General features: G+C 46.4%; 2 protein-coding genes across 6 annotated transcripts; one reads left to right on the top strand and one right to left on the bottom strand.

Moving 5' to 3' along the window:
* The first annotated feature begins 581 nt into the window (after window positions 1-581).
* On the top strand, window positions 582-20,692 carry LOC120955486 (serine/threonine-protein phosphatase PP2A 65 kDa regulatory subunit). Of its 5 annotated transcripts, XM_040376392.2 has the most exons (10): window positions 582-1,010; window positions 1,517-2,164; window positions 4,409-5,174; window positions 5,266-5,535; window positions 18,864-18,930; window positions 19,012-19,261; window positions 19,328-19,485; window positions 19,558-19,775; window positions 20,258-20,423; window positions 20,511-20,692. In XM_040376392.2, exons 1-10 carry the CDS (start codon window positions 918-920, stop codon window positions 20,587-20,589), a joined length of 2,715 nt encoding a protein of 904 aa, XP_040232326.2. In that variant the 5' UTR covers window positions 582-917; the 3' UTR covers window positions 20,590-20,692. The 5 variants fall into 5 exon arrangements, with proteins under 5 accessions (XP_040232326.2, XP_040232325.1, XP_040232324.1 ...); XM_040376391.2 differs by lacking the exons at window positions 18,864-18,930; window positions 19,012-19,261; window positions 19,328-19,485; ... (1 more) ...; window positions 20,258-20,423; window positions 20,511-20,692 and adding an exon at window positions 5,626-7,212 and having other exon boundaries at window positions 5,266-5,522; XM_040376390.2 differs by lacking the exons at window positions 18,864-18,930; window positions 19,012-19,261; window positions 19,328-19,485; ... (1 more) ...; window positions 20,258-20,423; window positions 20,511-20,692 and adding an exon at window positions 5,623-7,212 and having other exon boundaries at window positions 5,266-5,522.
* Window positions 2,201-3,966, bottom strand: LOC120955493 (uncharacterized). Its single transcript, XM_040376401.2, has 2 exons — window positions 2,855-3,966; window positions 2,201-2,755 (listed from the first exon to the last, which is right to left on the bottom strand). Exons 1-2 carry the CDS (start codon window positions 3,264-3,266, stop codon window positions 2,307-2,309), a joined length of 861 nt encoding a protein of 286 aa, XP_040232335.2. The 5' UTR covers window positions 3,267-3,966; the 3' UTR covers window positions 2,201-2,306.
* Window positions 20,693-21,081: the final 389 nt, after the last annotated feature.

Raw genomic sequence — 21,081 nt, 5'->3', positions numbered from 1 at the left:
ATCCGATGGAGCACTGCCACAGCCCCAAGCGCCGAGGAAAGGAAATCGCCACCGCTGAGAAGAAAATGGGCATCTCAGTCCTTCTTTGGCTTAGAATTCCTAGTATAATTTTCAGATCGACACTTCAGAAAAACCTGCAATCGTGTGACCGCTGAACCAAATCTAATCCATCTCCTTGAAATAGATAAAGTATACATTTTCTCGCGAGGTGGAATGTTCGTTTAGCGTATTAGCACCCCCTCCTCTCCCCCCTCTCGCTTGGTACTTTTTTTAAATGAATTTTGAGTTTTAAAACCTACCGAAAACTACTGACAAAATCAAAATTTACTACTTAAAACTACAAATAAAATTTTGGAATCCTACCGAAAACCGCCTAAATAATCTGGCCACACTGAACAGACAGGCGGCTTCTGTCAATAACCGGTACCGATGTGTCCAAGCAGAGCAAACAGAGCAGCGCAATTATTTGCTCTCTAGCACAAAGCGCTAGCAACAGACACACTGTCGCCGCGCTGACAGTTTTCAACCGCACACCATAAACGAACGCTCCTCTGCTTGCAGTGGTGTGCGTGAGCTCGCTGCTTCAAAGTGACATTTTACATACCTGGAAATCGGCTTGAGAAAATCGGAGGAGAAGCATTGCTCGCTTTTCTCGTCACGAAAGTTGGTGCGTGCGAACGGCTGAACCCCACAATCGATAGGGTAGTGTGAAGCGTGACACGGTGTAGTACGAAGAGAGACGCACAGTTAACGTAAAGTTTTGCGCGAAGCAACAGCATCCGGAACCGGATTTTCAACACTTTGCTCGCGGACACGTTCGGAGCACCAACGCAGTGCGCCTTCCCATCCCGCTCCACCGCACACACAGATACGCAACGGTGAAGGAGAAGACAGAACACCCCGAGGAGGAATAAAACATGGCTGCCAGTGCGAGCGGTGATAAAGCTGCGGATGATTCACTCTATCCGATTGCTGTTTTGATCGATGAGCTGAAAAATGAAGATATTCAGGTAAGTTCGTCATGACTGGCCCGCGGGCAAATGTCAGGGGGAGCAGCGGAAGTGCTTCCGTTCTGACCTTGTCCCTCTCCTGCCTGCTGCCTGCCTTCACATTCTGCTGCAACCCCATCGATTTCGGATGAGGTTGGCGGTAGTGGTGGTGGTGGATTTGCCCCGTATATGTTCCGTGTGTGAGAGTGTGTTGGCATCCGCCCAAAGAGTACGCACCGGGAAGCGAAAGCGGCGGCAGTGCGATTGATTTCGGATCAAGGATCCTACTGCGGTCCATGGGAATGTTATTGACAGGGGGGGCCTCAACGCATGACGTGCTTTCTTCGCCTTCCGACGCAATGTGCGTTACGCGCGGATTACGCAAAATAACCTTCCGATGCGGTTGGAGGAGGGGAGAGGACTCAGACACACGAGCAGGGAGCAACCCATTTATTGATTTGTTGATTCGTTTACAACTCCACTACATTTTTCGTTTTCCTTCCCGCTTCTGGTGCTTTTATTTTTAGCTCCGCCTAAACTCGATCAAGAAGCTGTCGACGATTGCCCTAGCCCTCGGCGAAGAGCGTACGCGCAACGAGCTGATCCCGTTCCTGACCGAGTCCATCTACGACGAGGATGAGGTGCTGCTGGCACTGGCCGAGCAGCTCGGCAACTTTATCCCGCTAGTCGGCGGGCCCGAGTACGCGATGTATCTGATACCGCCGCTCGAATCGCTCGCCACGGTCGAGGAGACGGTGGTGCGCGAGAAGGCGGTCGAGTCGCTCCGTACCGTGGCCGGCCAACACAGCGCCCAGGATCTGGAGGTGCACCTGGTGCCGACGCTGCAGCGCCTGGTGTCGGGCGACTGGTTCACATCGCGCACGTCCGCCTGCGGCCTGTTCTCCGTGTGCTATCCGCGCGTGTCGGCCGCGGTCAAGTCGGAGCTGCGCATCAACTTCCGCACGCTCTGCCAGGACGAGACGCCGATGGTGCGCCGTGCCGCGGCCGGCAAGCTCGGCGAGTTCGCCAAGGTGGTCGAGCTGGAGTATCTCAAGTCGGACCTGATCCCCACCTTCGTACAGATGGCCCAGGACGAGCAGGACTCCGTGCGGCTGCTCGCGGTCGAGGCATGTGTCAGCATTGCCCAGCTGCTGCCACAGGACGAGGTGGAACTGGTAAGTACCAGGCATTAACACAGCTTTAACAGTGCATTTTAGTGTGAAGGTTTTGCGTTGCTTTTATTCAGTTTTTACATTTACAATCATACTGCCCGCCGCTTCATTAGTTGTTACACAAAAGCGTTATTTTTACGCAATCTCACTCATCATCGAATGAAGCCCGAATGTCCATGTCACCGATGGCGGTTAGCTTGTCGTAGTCCAGGATGTCGTTCTCTTGCCGCGCAAGCTCCAAAATTTTCAGCTTATCAATAATGTTAGCCACCCGGAACACGATACCGTCCGAGCCGTCCTCCGCGGACAGGATCGATCCTGCCAGCGGCTTCAGTGCGTCCCTCTGTTGGAAGTAATTCAGCACGATCTTTTTCAAATCGTCCGCCGGACCATCGACGCGATCCGTCTGCAGGAACAAATAGCTGGACATCGTGCCTTCGGCACACTTTTTCGACACTCGCTCGAGAATGCGCTCCAGCAGAGCAATTTCGGCCGTCGGCTCTTCGTAGACCTGCTGGGCGGTTTGGGTCGGCGTCGCAGGCGTTACCGTACCGGGCGGACAGGCACAGCTTCCTTTCGGTTTAATGAGGAAATCTGGGGGGGTGTAGAAAATGAACGCGCAATTAACGCTTTTTTCTGTTGCAACAAACGTCCTTGCATGAACGAACACCACCACCGCAACACCTCACTTACCGTCCACAATCAGTTTCCTGGGCTTGTGGCGCTGCACCGTTTTGCCATTGTCGGTAATGATCACGTACTCCAGTATGTCCCCGCTCTTGACGATCACGCTTTCATCCTGCAGAAAGAACTTGCCGTGCGTGATTTCCGTCGTATTGCGGCACACGTTGCACGGCTGCTGCTTACGACCGTGCACCGGATTGATGAACAGCTCCACGCCGAACCCTTTCATCTGTGGCTTTTGTGCCGTCCACAGGCGCAAACCTTGCGGGTCGAGCACCTCGAACTCCACGCGGCACACATCGTGGCCCTTGTTTTTGTTGCTGCGGAACCAGTCCAAGAAGCCACCCTCGGCGACACCGATCACCGCCAGACAAAGCAGCACCGTACACACACGAGACGTTACACTACACTGTCTCATCATTTGGGACAACCGTTTACCACGATGGTTAAACAAGAACTAACCACCAACCAACTATGGAGCAACTATGAATTTTTCGCTTCGTTTATGCTTCTTCGCCGAACGCGGCTAAGCTGCACTCCTTCTTATCGCTCCAGCTCCTTCAGTTTAGTTCAGGTTGCGTGATGTACCGATCACGGAAGGTTATCGGTAAAACCAACAGCAAGTCGAACGGACGCACGATCCAGGCAATAGCGCTTGAACCGTTCGGTCAGCCGTACGGTAGTGAAATATGCGAACGCTCTGCGTTGCTCTCTCTTTTTGTGAGCATTGGCAAAACAAAAGGCCCGCGTCGGGAACACACAGTGCGTTTGAGAACATGGGAGAAGATTAAAACTCGTTCTTTGAAGAGGGATTCCCACTGACGGGAGACGGTGAACGTTTTTACCTCTAATATAAATGTTTTAATAATGTACTTCCTGCCCGGGGGGTCGGCCGGTCTACCTGGTGTGGGTTTTTTTTTTGGGTAGCTACAACATTGATCCCCCTTGGTGGCCTTGAAATTGTCGCCGTCAATGTTCATTGATCGCGCATAAAATGAATGTTTTGATTTTATACCGATGCAAAGAGACAATTAGTCTTCGCCAAAAACAGGTTTGTCCGGACGCTTCGCATTGGATGGACATCGGAATATTGTAATTTAATATTTCCCATATTAATTTATGCTTGAAACAACAGTTGGACGCCAACTTAATCTTTGTCGTTTTGTTTGAATAATGTGTTTACTTCCATATGCAATTTAGAAATATTAATATATCAGTGATATAAATACAGAGTAATTGATCTATGTTATCAAATATGATGCAATTCATCGGAGTCATAACTGAACTATTTACTCAGCTCGTTTTGTTGCTGACTCATCTTCGATATTTTGCGTGTTTAATAAGCTACGCAACTGCGTGTGATCTGTGCATTAATAATTTTTCACATACACAATCATCTCACCTTTTTTCCCACGGTGTAGTACAATCGAAGTGATCGTGGATAGTCCCGTGCACAATAAAAGATCGCTTTTTATTGTTTCTCGTTCGCAATTTGTACATCAAGCTCCTCCATACTTACCTCCAATGTTTGCTTTTGTTCTACTTCCCAATCCCATCCCTCAGAATGTCATGCCAACGCTGCGCCAGTGCGTCAACGACAACTCCTGGCGCGTCCGGTACATGGTGTCGGAGAAGCTGACCGATCTGCAGAAAGCGGTCGGGCAGGAGATCACCAAGAACGATCTCGTGTCGGCCTTCCAGTTCCTGCTGAAGGATAGCGAGGCGGAGGTGCGCGCCTCCGCCTCGGCCAAGGTGACCGAGTTCTGCGCCAACCTGGACAAAGCCTGCCAGGAGCAGATCATCATGACGTCGATCCTGCCGTGCGTGAAGGAGCTGGTGGCCGACTCGAACCAGCACGTCAAGTCGGCGCTCGCTTCGGTCATCATGGGGCTGAGCCCGATCGTCGGCCGCAACAACACGATCGAGCATCTGCTGCCACTGTTCCTGATCCAGCTGAAGGACGAGTGGCCCGAGGTGCGGCTGAACATCATCTCGACGCTGGACTGCATCAACGACGTGATCGGCATCCAGCAGCTGTCCCAGTCGCTGCTGCCGGCGATCGTCGAGCTGGCGGAGGACAGCAAGTGGCGCGTCCGGCTCGCCATCATCGAGTACATGCCGCTGCTGGCCGGGCAGCTCGGGCAGGAGTTCTTCAACCAGAAGCTGCGCGATCTGTGCTTCAACTGGCTGAACGATCACGTGTACGCGATCCGCGAGGCGGCCACGCTCAACATGAAGAAGATCGTGCAAACGTTCGGCACCCAGTGGGCGGAAACGAACATTATCAACCAGATTTTGGTGATGTACAAAAACAGCAACTATTTGCACCGTAAGTATTCGCGGTCGATGAGGTTTGGGTACATTTGGGATGGAGCAAAGAGCTTGTAATATTTGAACCATTTGACGTCTATCCTTCCCAGGAATGACCTGCCTGTTCTGCATCAACGCACTGGCCGACGTTTGCGGTGCCGACATCATCGAGCGGCTGTTCCTGCCGACCATCAAAGTATTATCGACCGATCCGGTGGCGAACGTGCGCTTCAACGTGGCGAAAACGCTGCAGAAACTGTCGCCATTCCTCGACCAGGCTGCCATCGACGAGCACGTGAAGCCGATCCTGGAGAAGCTCAACACCGACACGGACGTGGACGTGAAATACTTTGCCTCGGAAGCGATGGTGAGCAGTGCCGGTGGGTACAATGGCGTGGGCGCGGGACGCGTTGTCGATTAATTCGCGGGCGTGGTCTAATGAATGGTGTTTTCTATTTTCACTATAGCAGCCTAAATAAAGCGTCGAGAACGATGATGATGGGGGTGAGTGCAGCGCAACCGTGCAGAACAACAGGACAACAGGATCGACATCTTAATTGTTGTACGGGAAATTTGTAGGTTAATGGAGGAACGATTTATGTCGCAGTTTTTGGTAACTATTAATACGCCGCAGTGCAGGAAACACTCACAAAATAAGTAAACCTCCCTTTCGACCCTTCCTCTCTTAAAGTGGTTGAGATGCATCCACACATGCACACATACCGTTTCGGTGGGTGCGTTAGACGGTTGGATGCTGCTCGCGCAAATCACCTTCTTTTGTCCGTTTGCAAGAAACACAATTAACTACTTAACAGAAAGGGGTAGGACATAATGTCCTGCCGAGTCGTGTGTGTGTGTGTGTGTGTGCGCGCGAGCTCATGCTTGGGTGTGTGTATGTGTATGTGTGGAAGCGGTTAAAATAACGAATAACAGAACAAATAATTAACTGAGAGGGAAGGAGAGGCTAGTGTTGTTATTAGTAGCATTTTCTTGCTGCGCTTTTCCGTTTGCCGCCAGTATCACTTACTCTCTAGACCTAGGAGGGCGCAGGTGGGCAAGCAAAACACAAGTTTATTGAAAATACGACCCCACTCCAGCCCGCGCCAAGCGGCGTAAAGGGGCGGAGAAGGAGAAACATGTTTTGGGGCCGCGATTACACATTACTGAGGGCAATAGGAGCTCTTTATACAACACAAGACAAGGGATTATACTACTGTACACACAATAGGCACACAGACACAAACAGAAACTAAAATTCACTCTCTCACACCACATTCACATACATCAACACATTCTCTGTATTTTTTTTTATAAATATGTAATTGTTCTGAGAAACTTAAATTCCTGTATTTCGGTGTCCTTTCTGTAAACGATGTCCACCCGACTCGGGCGTCCAGCGCGCACTTTCTCACGCAGGCGAACCATTCGCTGTTTGCTGAGCAGCTTTTTCACACGTCGCTTCCCCGCCCGCGCAATCATCCTTAGTTTTGTCGTGTCGAGAAGCGCGCAAATCTTAATTTTCCTTTCAAAAACCGCCGTTGGAATTTCAGGCTCTAACTCTGCGGGCTGTTACGAAGCGAAAGATCTTAAAATCAATGTTTATTCCCTTGCTTTTTTGCTTTATACAATTTTCGCAAAGCTCAGAAGAGAGTGAGAAAGTGCCAAGCGCTTTCTCGTGTGTGTGGAAGAGCGAATGTACGGGAAAACTGTGTGCGAAATTAACTAACGATCTGCGATTATGTGTATAATCTACGCGGCTGAAAAGGTAGCATCAGCGTAGGATCGTTTCTTTCAACCGATGTCTTTTTTAACGTCTAATTATTTCTTCTTCTAACGCCTAAGTTTATTCTATATACATATAAATAAATATAAACACTATATATATTACGGAAGGAATACAAAACACAAGCTACATGAATTGCGCGATCGTTTGGCAAATTAACGTTTAAGAGCAAAATCGAAACGGGAGAAAATTACATATGAAACCCACGACCCACAATGCCGTCGTTGAAGGAATGAGAAATAGAAATAAAACATAAACCAAACAAAAAAAAATACGCTCCAATGATACAAAATTTTGATGGACAAAGCCGAAATTTAACAGTATTTCCAATGCTTGAATCATTTCGTTCAATAGTAAATCCTAAGAAGCTTCGTAAAAATATAATTTCTAATTTACCAGATTACACCGTTGCGATTAACACTTCAAATCCGCGTAGCTTCACGGAAGTAAAAGGTGTTTTCGGAACTGGCGTGGCACTGACGTATCCGGGGAAAGATAAAATTGCTATCAGTGGCGAACAAGATCTTTCCTTGCGATTGTCGTGGTCGTGGTTAACCATATCCATTCGCTGTTTAAAAACTGGCGGCGCGGGATGTTCTGGCTTTCGTGTTGAAAGCTGACGTCCTCCTTTTATACGTGTTGTGATAGTTTGATCAGTTTTAAACCTCTTCGCGCGATCGCCAAACTACAAAAACCTTCCGTACACGCGAGACGACATCATTTTACGTGAATAATCTTCAATCAGAGTGCTTTAATCCGATCACTTGTGTATTGCACCGGATGTGTGAACGCTGTTCTGTTTAGTGGTGTCTTATTCAACCTATTTACTTATGGATTCGGGGAAGACATCGTTTGGTATGCTGATACCAGAAAAATCACCAAACCAATACGGGACGCCGGATCCACTGGAGGACGAACGTGCGAAGAAAACATGCAGCAAGAAGAAGGTGCTGCTGGTGGTTCTTTTGGTGGGACTGGTGGTAGCGATCGGTGAGTAGACGTAGTTTTAGTAAATTAATCTTAAAATTTGAGTCGTGATTTTGATGTACACACAATTTTCCTTTCCACATTTCATTTTTATCATCCACTTACATTTTATCTTCTTACGTTAAATGTTTTCATCGAGCAAAAACTGATTCGTTTACCCGTTAGGAGATCATTTTTACAATATCTTTTCGAGCATCCCAAAAACGTAACTTCTTCTTGGCCGTTTTATGAACACGAAACTAGCATCGGAACCGAAATGGTTCGCAGCAACTTGTGGATAAATGATGATGGGCCCAATAATCTCCTACAATAGTGATGTATTAACTCAGAAAATCCTTATCCTTTCAAAGTTGCCTCGAACTGACATTCGAATCAAATCCACAGTCGATGGATGATCTTTCAAAAACATCCTGCACTTTCTCTATTGTTCTGTGTTGTGTTAATGCTCTCCTCCTAAGTGAGGATCGTCTTGACCCTTGTGGAATTGAAGGAGAGATCTTCTTTAATACTTTTGCACCATATTTGCAAGGAATCAGCCAAAACTAAGAATTCAACCAAGATTCAACATTAGGATGATGTGGATATTTTATATCTACATCTTCATCTAACCTAGTAGTACATCGTGCGATTGATGTTAGTGTATTAGGGCTGTCAGCAGGTCCTGCTACAGTCTGAGGATTTTCACCAATTTCTCCTCAAAATACCGCTTACAAAGGTCGAAGCTGGGATTGTGCAATATATGTGTAGTTCCAGTTTCTCACATGAACACACTGCACAACTCTGAAGAAACTCACTTAGCCTCGTTTGAGAAGAAAGATGCTCAGATGGAGCGTAGATCCCAGACAGAAGGGGCATCGTAGGTCCAACAATTAGACAGACATTTGCGATCCACAACCCGCAACGTGTTCGTTGATGGAACTTAAAATATAGTAAACCAAACAAAACAAAAGTGTATCCAACAAAAACAAAAGCCGACCATCACCACCAAAAACCCCCAAACCTTCGTTTAATCGCTAATCCTTGTGCCGGGGTGGTAGCCTTCCTTAAAACATACACCCAGTGGTGGCACCAGCTTACAAGCCACGATTAACGCTTCAAATCCGTGGAGCTCAACGGATGTACGAAGACGTTGTCGGCACTGCCGACACTGACGTATGCGTCATCGCTGCCAAACGTGCATTTTACACCACCCTTGGAAAGATAAAATTCCTATATCAGCCGCGCGAACACGATCTTCGCCTGTGTTGGTTATGCTCGCGCGGAACGAGATATATCCATCCGCGGGACCGGTCAGCTGACGGTGTGCAGCAATGTTCTCATTTTCGTGGTGAGAGTGCTGAGCTCTTAACCCTATGTTACACATGTTGGTGTTTGTGTGTCGGTGATAGTTTCTCTAATTTTAAACCTCTTCGCGCGTTCACCAAACCCCCTGCGAAGATCTTCATCCGTATACGCGAGACGAGATCGCTTCGCGGGATCAAAGTTCGATCGTGTGCTTTCAGTCCGCATAATTCATTCGTGCATAACATTTGGCCCGGGTGAATTGTGTTGTGCTCTGTTTGGTGTGTATTTGTTGGACGCTAGTATGGTTACCAATGTTTGGTGTGGTGTACTGATAAGCGACGAAATCACCGGCAAATCATCATCATCATCATCATCACGGTCGTGTTGGCGAATGCCGGACGGCAGTGATCCGCCAATTTTGCGCGACCAGTCGCAGTGCGAACGTGTGTTGTGAGCGGACGCGGACACAAGATGAACAAGGTGCTGGTGGTTGTTTCGGGACTGGTGATAGCGGTCGGTGAGTAGACTTTGGATGGGCAAAGTGAACTTATCTGTAAACATGGTAACTTTTTGGAGCTGTTTTCTATACTAAAACCAGCAGCTGTTTGATAGTGAAGTTAAGAAAATGTTGCTTTATAATGAAGTTGAATTAATGTTATTTTAAAGCAGTTTTAGAGATGCAACATAAACTGCTTTTAGAGCAAATAAGCTCTTCTTCATCATCGTCAGTATCAGTTTTCCCATTGCATCTCAAAATCCAAAGGTCTTCAATTTGGAAGCTATCAAGGTCAATTTCAAACGTTCGTCTGATACTCTTTTCATTCGTAGTGCTGTGTCGGCTTTCAACATGCTTTAATTTAATTCCTATTATCATTCTCTTTAAACCTCAACCCCGTCTGTATACCATCTCCACCCTCCCTTTAATGATAATCGCTCAAAACAGCGTGTCGCATGTTCCGAACCATTAAGTCTTGGACAGCATTTTAACTTAATGAACTCTTTAGTATCGTCGGATTTTGGCCGCAAATGGCTTTCGTGTAATTGTAAAATAGTTTTAAAACGATCAATTTCTGCAACATTTTATGTAGAAACGATGACAACTGTCCCCAAAAATTGTGTATGTTTGTGGATATAACTATACATTAACATATTTAATTTAATTTAATTTTTATAGAAATGGCACCGATAAGACCATGTGTCCACTACAATTTTACATTTAGTACATTATAATCCTTTTATCTTAGTTTTAAAAGTTATGATTTTTTATACAACCTCTCCATAATATCAACATTTTGCTACACCACGTGTAGGGGAATCGTTTTGTCACGTGTTTACCACGCACAGCTGCCAACGCCTTTGGCCGCTTTTACCGCTCCTCTGACAGGCGCTTGCAAACTCTCCACTCCGTTATAATATTTTATCCAACGATTGTGTCACTAACAGCGGCTGTTAAACCCAAGTTGATTCCAATAGCAAATGAACAAGTGCAACGGCTAGAAAGAAATCAAAGAATCGATGAATCGCCATTTAATCGATCAAATGTAAAGATAAAAAAAATAACCCGATCGATCAAATGCTGCACTCGTGCATCGGGTGCAGTTGCTCTGGTTTGTTGCAACTTGCAACCGATCGTTTCATTTTAGTTGATCGTTGCACTTCACTCTGCTCGGTTAACAAACGCGCAGTGCATCGGAATTGTTTTTTTTTTGTTGTGTGTGTCTGTTTGTGTGCGGTTTGCGCTTGCTCTCGGCATCCGAAGCGCTTGCCAAGTGTACTGCGATACAAGTGGTTTGTGTGAATCACATTTGCATAATCATACTGCTGCCGCACACCGTGCTGTCCACGCGTCCTCGGTACAAACAGTCATTCAGCAAAGTGTTTGCCGCTTCTCGAGCGGAAGTTTGCGCCTGCAATTATCGGTCTCTGGTAGTGCTTGCGGGGTGGTGGAATTCGGTGTGACAATTTAAAAGACGCGATACAAAACCATTGGTGTGAAATTATAATCGTGCGTAAAGAAGAAAAGTGTGATTTATGGCGGCGACGATCAGGAACAGTGTCGTTTACGTGATTTAAGGCGAAACGATTCGATGTGATGTTGGGGCGGCATCGCTGACGCAAATCAAACCCCTAAGTGGAATGAATGATGAGTGTGCATTAAGGCATTGAATGTACCACACGAGATTGGTTTTGGAACTTCGTTTCGTGTACACACATCCCTCCGAAACAGAGTTGATTCGAAGACAAATACGACAGCTCAATTCGGCAAGCAGAATTACTAATAAACCAGTTGTGTTGTGGTGGATGGATTGTTTACATCGATCTCGGATTAACCCTGCCGGAGGAGGGGTTGACCATTGTCAATTAATGCTTGTGTGTACTCCTTGTGATTCGGGAAACAAACTTCTACACAACTGCCCACAACAGCAAATGCCCATGCAAAGAGGCAAAGATAGGTGTTTAGATGACGCGACATTGACATGAAATCAGTGTGTTGTTTGACACTGTCAAATATGTATTTTTCTTCGACCTAGACTCTCACACGATAAGATAGAGGGTTAATCAAAATCGGTGTGAACAGGGTTTGTCCAGTATTATTTATCAAGCTTATTTCCTTGTGAATTATGACTAATTGGAGACAGAAATATTCGAATACGTAGCTTGCTTCATATCAACGCATACAGTCAAAGAGTGACACGCCTATTTTGAGAGTGAAAAGTTCAGATTAACATTTGAGGCTCGATCCCAAGCCGACGCGATCGTGTTGTTTGAATCGCAATGCACCTGACGTATTGACTATACGACTCGATCAATGTAATGACAGTTCCAATTGATTTTATGCTTCAATTTCAATTCCAATAGTCTTCAGACAGCATGCAGACTAGAATAATTGTAGAATTTTATATCCAACCAGTCTTCAATGCTTATACATTAATGAAAACTAGAAGCTATTGCTTTTGAAAGCTCAAATTTTTATCAACAAAAAAACCATCACCTTCATGTAACCATGAAATGCTATTACTTAAACAATTTACCCTTCAAATAAGAAATCTTCTCATGGACAACCATTTTTTCACAACAAAACCATCAATTCGTTCAATCACTTCCTCGGGGGCGTGTGTGTTACGCGGTATGTTCGAAAACCGTTCGTTGCAACATGCCATACACACCGTACTGTTGTTTTTTTTTTCATTTGCTCTACCATACACACCAGCTTCTCTGTCTCTCCTCCCGTTCGTGGTTGCTAGCTACAACCAAATATGCAACTCGTTCTTGCACTCTGCTGCACTCGTACACACGATGCACAGCGTACAGAGGATTGGGCTGGAAGGTGGTAGATTTCAGCTACAGAACTAGCCGCGAAAGTTCGGCCTGTTGTTAGCTTTGGCAAAAACCCAATCAGACAGGGAGCCGTCGTAAACCGTCGAACCAAAATGCTTGGTCAAAAGAAGTAATGCATCCATCGGGGTACACAGCTCGTAACGAGCAACTTGGAGACGGGCCGCTCCACCCGTCTGCGTGGCTTTTGGCGAACGGATCCGGTGGCCGGTTTTTATTACCACGATGCAGTTGGTGCGGTTGGTCAACCCGGTTTGACCATGGCCGTTTTCGTGCCGAACGTACCTGGCGGAGGAAGCTTCTGGGTTTACCGCCAAAGAACGGATCTTACTCACTATCAGGCCCCGTGGTTGTGGTGGACAAACTTTGAAAGTGATTTGTGCTTTTGCCACCCCACCCCTTTTCGGTCATGTCGTATGGACATGACACGAGAAGGAAGGGACCGGTGTGCCTTACATAGAGGGAAGGAATGTCACTCAACGGCTCGTGAATGGTGCCGGGGACTTGCAACGACCGCTAATGATGGCCGGAATGGTTGTTCTTTGGCGGGTGTTGCAGAAATCGTAACATTTCAAAAGGAAATCTTCGTTCTGGTTGCTAGAAGCACCGCTAGCTCATATCTTCCTGTGTTTTCAAGGTTTAATTTGTAATGCAAGTCATTGCATTTTCAAGCACTTCAACGAATCATCGATTCCACGGACTTAGCTGCTCAGTACGCGCATACACGGGAGGACATAAACGAGCTCGTCAATAAAACTGTCGATTTGATCGTTCTAGCAAACTAGCCACGAAACGGCAAAATGCCACCAACGAGCAACGCATTTGAATAATTCATTCCAACCAATCGCCTGTACCGACCGAAGGTTGAGGGAGCTTACCCGTCCTGCCACAACCACGAGTACACGAGGTGTAGTTAGATTCTTTCCTGTAATAGATACGGACGGCACTTGTTATACTCTCGCTCCCGGAGCAGGAAGCTTAGAAAAACGATACCACGATACCAATGCAAAATGACACCAATGCCGGGCGGGCTGGGCTGGGTATGGGGCCTACCCGATTGCACGCAAGGTGACAAGGTCAGTGTATTGATGGTGAAAAGTGCAGTTGGTACAATTCTCCTTCCCGTGTGGGTGTCGGTGAGGGATGTTGTTAAAGGCACCGGCAATCATGCGCCTTAGATTGAACGTGTAAAAAGCCTCATAGTGATTGCCATCCGTCCATCGGCTGTCCAGCGGGTTTGGTGCAGTGAGCTTTCTACGGCCATAAATTGAATGTGCTTGATGAGTAGATGTTCGTCGTCGTCGTCGTCATGGGCAAGCATGGCTAGTAATGACGTCGTCGGGAGTGCAATCAATTTTCTGATGACAAGACGACGGCGTTAGGTAGCTTGTGTGCTGCCTTTAGGAACAACTTCCAACGGCTTTCCTGCGTAACGAGTTCCTGAACATACACACACACACACACACTCACACACACACACACACACACACACACACACACACAGGGTGTGTTTCTTGGAGGTAGCGGAACTGAGGGAGAGAGAGAGAGAGGATGAAAGTGACTAAACATGCAAGGTGTACAAATCAAATCCGGCAGCCCGTGAGTCTTGGGTGATATGTCGATGGTCGGTGCTGATGTATGCTGGTTTTTTATTATTTTTGTATGGCTACTATCGACGATTGGTATTGAACTGATATTGAAGAAGGTGATCGTGCAGTACAGGGGTCGGCAAACTTTTAAGTACAGAGCCAGATGGAATAGATGTATTCATTGTAGTTAATGTTAATCTTAAACCATTGAGACATGTGCTTCTTTTTTACGGGGATAGCATTTTCAACGATAAAAAATGCACCAATTTCTCGTGATGTCCTCTTTGTTTAGTCTTTTGCTTTTTATCCTACAACAAGAGCTGAAAGCATGTTTTTAAGTAAACAACATCGATACATCTACAACTCAGGACGTAGTATAACTCTGGAATGGACAATTGGTTGTATTGGAGTAAAACATCTGCCTAAACAATTGTGTATTACTCTATTCGTTCTAGATACCAAATCAACCAGAACCTAAGATGTGAACTTAGAGCTGAAATGAATGACAATGAATCCATGAAATCATAAAAATCAATACGATTCATGAGGAAGAAAGTTGTACAACTTTGATAGAAATATTGATCAAAGAATAAGTTATTAACCGCGATGAATGGTTTAACATCCTCGTTTCATCCATTGGTCATTTGCAATAAATGTTCTTTTGAGTCACATAACTTACTCACTTCAATAAACATATTCTTGTTCCGTTCCACTGTTATGGATCCAATCGTCCAATCCGATAAAATGGTCTCAGGGACCAGATAGGTTTAGCTCGTGGGCCGGAGTTTGCCAACCCCTGGTGTAGTACATCGAACTGATTAACTTTCAATGAGTGTCGACTTCCTCGGTTTCTCTTAAGACTGTAAAGATCTCTCTTTTGATGGACTGTATAAACATTTTCTGTTATCAAAATGTGAACTCTTCTTAGGCCTCATGGAGCCAATAATTACACAGTTACTACAATTCCAGGTGTAAAGAATGAAGAGTTACGGAAATGATTTTGATAAACAATATAATTTAAAGATAACTTTATGCGTTGCTCCACCATCACCACCATCTGAAGAAGTCAATTGTCATTGAAGTTAATTGTTAATTGGAAAATGGCATGTTTAAAGAGTTTAAAAGCCTATGAGCCTATGACTATGACATATTTAATTACTTTTATCGATTATATTTTTAACCCTGCCAAATTGTTGAACTCTAACACTACAACTCAAACTGCAGTTTTTCAAAAAATAATTTTCTATTTTGATAATTGTTTATCAACGCACAACAAACATCTATTTTATCAAACCTCTCTCGCCTCACGCGATCGTTTCTCCTAGTCTCAAAACAACTCCCATCCCATGATGGGGGATGTTGATCATTAGAAGCACTCAATGTCATTCGAACATAATCCTCTCCATCTATTTATTTGCTTTTTTAATCCCTTCTGTGCTGCATTCTCATAAACTAAACATGACCAATCACCCCCCCATGTTTGGACGTTCCCCCCCAACGGGGTTGAATTTGATGCGTAAAACTGTAGCCCTTGAAGTACTTCGTGGCGCTCACGTCGTGCTCCTCTCCCACTCGGTCACATCGGAGGGGTGCCACCATTGATTCATCAAAAGACAAACACTGCTGTGAAATGGCAAATGTGGTTGTTCTAGCAGCATAACAGTACCTCCCACCTCTGCAACAACCCCGCACACACAGCACAACCACAACAACAACAACCCGCGATCGTAGAATCTCCGTCAGTTTGATACCCTTCTCGACACAACTGGACAAACACTCTCGCATCTATCGAACCCCGCGCGCGTGTTTTGTTTTTGCTCGCTTCCAGCACCGGCCAAGGGGTGGTGGGAAATAGCGACATCCAACTCTCAAGGGTTTCCAGTTTTTCCTGCCCCGATACACACGCCGAATCAACAACGCCGTGCCGTGTGCGCGCTTGAGCCGTACCGCGTTCAGTTCACTGCGAGCGATCACATCGGACGGTTGTGTGTTCGCGTCCGGGTGTACACCACGCGCGCTCCTTTCGCCAGTTCCACACGCCCTTAGACAGACAGCGGTGGCTCACGTTTCCCAACGGTGTACCCCTCCCCCATAAGCCCAATTGTGGTTGTTCGGCAAAAGTTACGCAATCGACGCGCCACGGCCACCGTCACCATCTCCTCTCTCCAGTGTAAGCGTGCGCGGTCGCGCACAGTAGTGCGGTGTTGGTCGCGTGGAATGTGCGGTACATTGAACTGTATTTGAAGGCCAAATCAGGCGCTGTTTTTAAGCAATTGCGTGTGCGGTGTGCGCTCGGTTTGGGTCATCCCATTTGGACCTTTGGCAAATTGAGCGCGAAGTTGGACCTTCCCTCCTTCAATCCGGACCTATCCCGAAGCTACGCTACTATTGCGGGGTAGCAGCGTGGTATAGTATTTGGTTCTAAAAATAAAGCCACTTTAGAGGCGTGTGTGTGTGTGTGCGTGCGTTCGTGTGCCGTGAGTTCTAAATTGTATCGTAATTCCTGTACCGAGTCGGTTGGACAATAAATTGTGTTTGCTACTGTGAGTTCGCCACTCACGCCATCAGGAACGCAGCGGGAAGTGTTGCGGGAGATAAGACTCATTTCCTGCTCCATTCCCAGCGACACGTTACAAACCACGTTGTTCGTTCTAGTCGAGGGGTGTGTGTGTGTGATGACCCAGGTGTGATTTAATTGTGTAAAACTCTTCAAAGGCATCCAATACATTGACAAGGTATAGGAAGTGTACCAATCCCGTGAAACAGCCAAGTCATCGCGGAGAGTGTCAGCTCGAGTCGTCGCAACGCGCATCTCAACCATGAAGAGTCTAAAAAATCCAAGTAAGTTTCACGAGAGTGTGTGATCGTGCGCCCGCACGCCATACTACGGAACAGTGAAGAAAAAGAATGGATGGCTTTGCTGCTAATTGCTGCCGCTCAAAGGGAACACAATCAGACCTGAAAATCCGACCTTACTCAAGTTCCCACAAGCAGTAGACGATGGTGGTGGTGCATCCTATGCACCGAACTGTTGCCTGTTGTGTGCCTCTCCCGGTTGAGCAACTTTCGCAACATTCGTCTGGCATGACTGGTTTTGTCACTTTCTCTTCATGGTGCCCGGTTCAAGATGTTCCGGGTTCCGATGGGACCTCGCCACCCGCCACTAATCAAGTCGCCTCAGCCACACACGTGTCGATCGAGACGGACGGGGCCTGAAACCGGTTCTCCTACGGCGAAATTCGAATCAAGTTCGGGGGTTTTGCGCAGGTGGAACTTGAACTTGATTTGGAGCGATGGCATCGTTAGTTCCGTGGTGTGATGGTGGGATCTTTAGACAAGCTGAAGATCAGCGCTACTTTGGCGTCACGCGTGTACCACCTGTGGATCTCAATCTCAAGATTTCAGCGGAATGACGTCTAAGGTCCATTCAAATTCCAAATTGTTAGGCTCTAGTCAGAAGACCTGCTTAATAGAAGATTTCTTTTGGGTTACAAAATTACAATAACGTAGAGAGCTGTTCTTTGGTTTACATCACATTTTGAGCAGCTTGAGTTTCCAAACGAGCTCCAATTAGTTTTGAGCTGAATCTCCGTAACGCATCTTTTTCTGAAATGATGAAATATTAGGTTGCTCGCGCACTCTCCGTTATTTTTGGGAGTTACGGCCTATGTCATAACAATATGAATATACCCTATAGAGCCCCTAAATATCACTATCATTGCATTGGGAGATAAGAAGAGCGAACAAAAAGGCGCCACCTTTTTTTGAGCAAAAAAAACTACAGTAAACTAACCACTCCAACAATCCAAACCCCCGAAACCCCCTATCCGTATCTCTCCCGCCATAGACGATAAGCGGTAATGCACGCTGCCTGCCAACGGTGATAAACAACATTCACGCCCCAACAGAAGTGCAGCGTGTGTGTTGCTGTGTGTCTTCCGTGTTTTACATCTCTCGCGCGCTGTCTCTGGGCCGGTACGTAAATCCAGCCTTGGTCATGACCGTCGTCCGATCGGGTAGAGATTAGAGACCCCATTAGGCAGTCGAAGAGCGCCCGCGGGGCTACAATTAAGGCGTAACCGCAAACCGCGCTTTTGTACTGGAGATATGCGGAGGTCAACCCTTAAGACCTGAGGGGAGAGGCTATATTACCCCTTTCTGATCGATCTTTTTGCATACCCACACGCCCGCTAAACGTAATGATTACCTTCGGTTTGATGATGATTAGTCACCTGACTGACCGGTAGCCATTAGCGAGATGCTAAGGGAGCAGCAGCAGCTAATTAAATCTCGACGCTTGGGGCTTGTTTTTTTTATACTTCTCCCATGTACTAACGTGGGTTTCTTGGAAGAAAGATCACACAAACAAGCGTGTCGTATCGGTTCGTGTCTGGCAGGTCGCGATGACGGTGTGGAATGTTTTCCCGTGTCTGCTTGATCACACGAATGATCGCAACAAATGTCAATCAACGGCCTGAATGGTTGGTTGTCGTTTAACTCTGTCAGTAGTTGAGCACCTACCTTTGTACACTTTCCATACACATCGACGTGATCTTTCGTTTGGGAGATGATGCACAATGGCAAATAAATCATTTGTGCCAATTGGCCCAACTCTCGATCAGCGTCAATTAAAGGCGTCCTTCACTCTAATTCTCAAACTACGTTTGCTGCCCCAGTGTACACGATCTCTTTACTCACATTCTGTTCTACTCTCTTCCTCTCTTTGCAGGAGTATGGGTGGGCATGAAGCCGGTGCGGGCCCACCTAGACACGGCCAAGTTTGTGCTGTTCTACGGGTATGTAGTAAATCTTTAATTTTCACAAAAATAACATCCTCTTAACTCTTCGCTTTGCTCCAAAACAAAACCCCGCTCTAGACCAAAGTTTGAGGACCATGAGACGTACAGTTTGGAAAAGGCCGAGGACATCCTGCAGCACAGCCGGTTCGACAAGAGCAAAAAGACGGTCATGTACTTCCACGGCTACATCGAGTCAATGGAGGTGGAGAGTGTGCACGTCATTGCCGATGCGTACCTGAAGCGGGGTGACCATAACATCATCATCCTCGACTGGGCACAGCTGGCGGACGGGAACTATCTGCTGGAGGCCGTCCCCAACTGCAAGAAGGTAAGCGTGGGCACTAAATCTTTTGCTGGGCCAAGTACATTATCTAACGCGATCTCTCGCTCGCAGCTTGGAAGTTATCTTGGATCCGTCGTACTGCGGATGATCAATGCGGGGCTGAATGTGGACAAACTGCACCTCGTTGGACATTCGCTCGGTGGTCAGCTGGCGGGATACGTTGGACGCACTGTGATAGCTCAATCGGAAAAGCGCGTCAAGCTAAACAGGTATAACCTTAAGGAGCTCTAGCGTAGTGGACAATTTAATAATGTTATATTCATTGTGTATTTTTGTTACAGAATTTCGGCCCTCGATCCTGCCTTCCCACCGTTCTATCCGGGCATCTTCGCTACCGCCCTAAGCTCCAAGGATGCCGAATTTGTGGACGTCATTCACACCGACGCTTGGCTGTACGGTGCACCGGTCAGCACGGGCACGGCCGACTTTTGGCCGAACAATGGCAAAACCCTACAGCCGGGCTGCCCGAAGCGAAACTACAAACTGCTCACCGATAATGGTACGTGTGCGCATGATTGGCATGTGTTTTGTGTGTGTGTGTTTTACGCATGCGTTTTTTTGTGAACTTCGTTCATATTAACCTTTTTGTTTTTGTTTTATGTTTGTACATGTTTTCTGTTTGTCTTATGTTTCTGTTTCGTTCTTTTTATTATTTTTTTCTGTTACTGTTATGTCCTGCTTTTATCCTTGCTGTGCCTGCCTCCTTACTACGAATGCCACATTAACTGCATGGTTTTTTTCCCGCCTGCGCTCAAACCCATCCATCCAACTTCCATCCTGCCCTTATTACCCTACAGCGAAAGCATTCCGCCAAAACTCGTCCGAAGGTTCTCATCCATTTTCTTTTGCGTAGTAGAATAGAAATTTAGCTGTAGTTACATTTGCTTATCGATCGGCCATTTTAGCTGCAGTAGTTCTCATCTAAATCGCTCTACATTGTTGCTAACATTCATTTTTTTTTTTCTACCACTAATACAACAGACCTGTGCAGCCACCGGCGCTCGTGGTGGTTCTGGGCGGAAAGTGTAGCGGAAAGCAATGTGGCGTCGTTCCACTCGGTCAAATGCAAATCGTGGGACGATTTCAAGGACGGCAAGGTCGATCGGGCGGCTCCGATCGTGCACATGGGAATCGATTGCAGCTCTGAGTAAGTTGACAGTTTCACTGGCGTTTAACGACTAAATTCGGAGCTGAATTTAACGTTTTTTTTACGTTTCTTTCTTACGCTTTCCAGTGCCAAAGGTGACTACTACCTGCAGACCAACGGTGCCCCACCATATTCCAAAGGAGTGTCCGGCTCGAAATTTGAATAACATTCGCTCCATTATTTGTTTTGATTAGCTTAAGACTTCTCCAAGTTACCCTTTTGTACAAAATGGTTTTTTAGTAAAGCAAAAAAACATTCTTCCAACAATATTTATGCGATTTTTGGCTACTTTACTATAGAGATTATTGTTTTGCCGTTTCTATCAAACCCTCTAGCATGTTGATCTTCATTTATGTTTGTTTTTTTATTCAGAATGTGGAGTAGAAACGAAAGAAAGGCCTTGGATGATGTTTGATTTAATTTTAAATTCGTTCAGTGAGTAGCAAGCAGAACCACGTGCGCTATTTAAACGTGTTATTGCATACCTTTAGGCGTTTATAGGAAGAGGAGTTTTTATAGCGTGTGTCAAAAGCACTATGGGCAAGTACCAACATACAGTGGAGCGCCGTTTAACCGGGTACCTTTTATCCGGCATTCCGTTTATCCGTGCTGTTGAGAAATGACAGTTCAATACAAAAGTGACATTGGGTTATGAGGA

The sequence above is a fragment of the Anopheles coluzzii genome, chromosome 3 (assembly GCF_943734685.1).
Source record: "Anopheles coluzzii chromosome 3, AcolN3, whole genome shotgun sequence".
Lineage (NCBI taxonomy): Eukaryota > Metazoa > Arthropoda > Insecta > Diptera > Culicidae > Anopheles > Anopheles coluzzii.
This window is presented reverse-complemented; position numbering and strand designations above follow the sequence as displayed.

Bases quoted from the DNA above. Each gene is read 5' to 3' on its own strand.
- LOC120955486 (XM_040376392.2), top strand. From the start codon at position 918: ATGGCTGCCAGTGCGAGCGGTGATAAAGCTGCGGATGATTCACTCTAT. The intron at 18,931-19,011 runs GTATGTAGTAAA...ACCCCGCTCTAG, and splicing joins AAGTTTGTGCTGTTCTACGG to ACCAAAGTTTGAGGACCATG. The intron at 19,486-19,557 runs GTATAACCTTAA...TTTTTGTTACAG, and splicing joins AAGCGCGTCAAGCTAAACAG to AATTTCGGCCCTCGATCCTG.
- LOC120955493 (XM_040376401.2), bottom strand. From the start codon at position 3,266: ATGATGAGACAGTGTAGTGTAACGTCTCGTGTGTGTACGGTGCTGCTT. The intron at 2,756-2,854 runs GTAAGTGAGGTG...ACACCCCCCCAG, and splicing joins CAGGAAACTGATTGTGGACG to ATTTCCTCATTAAACCGAAA.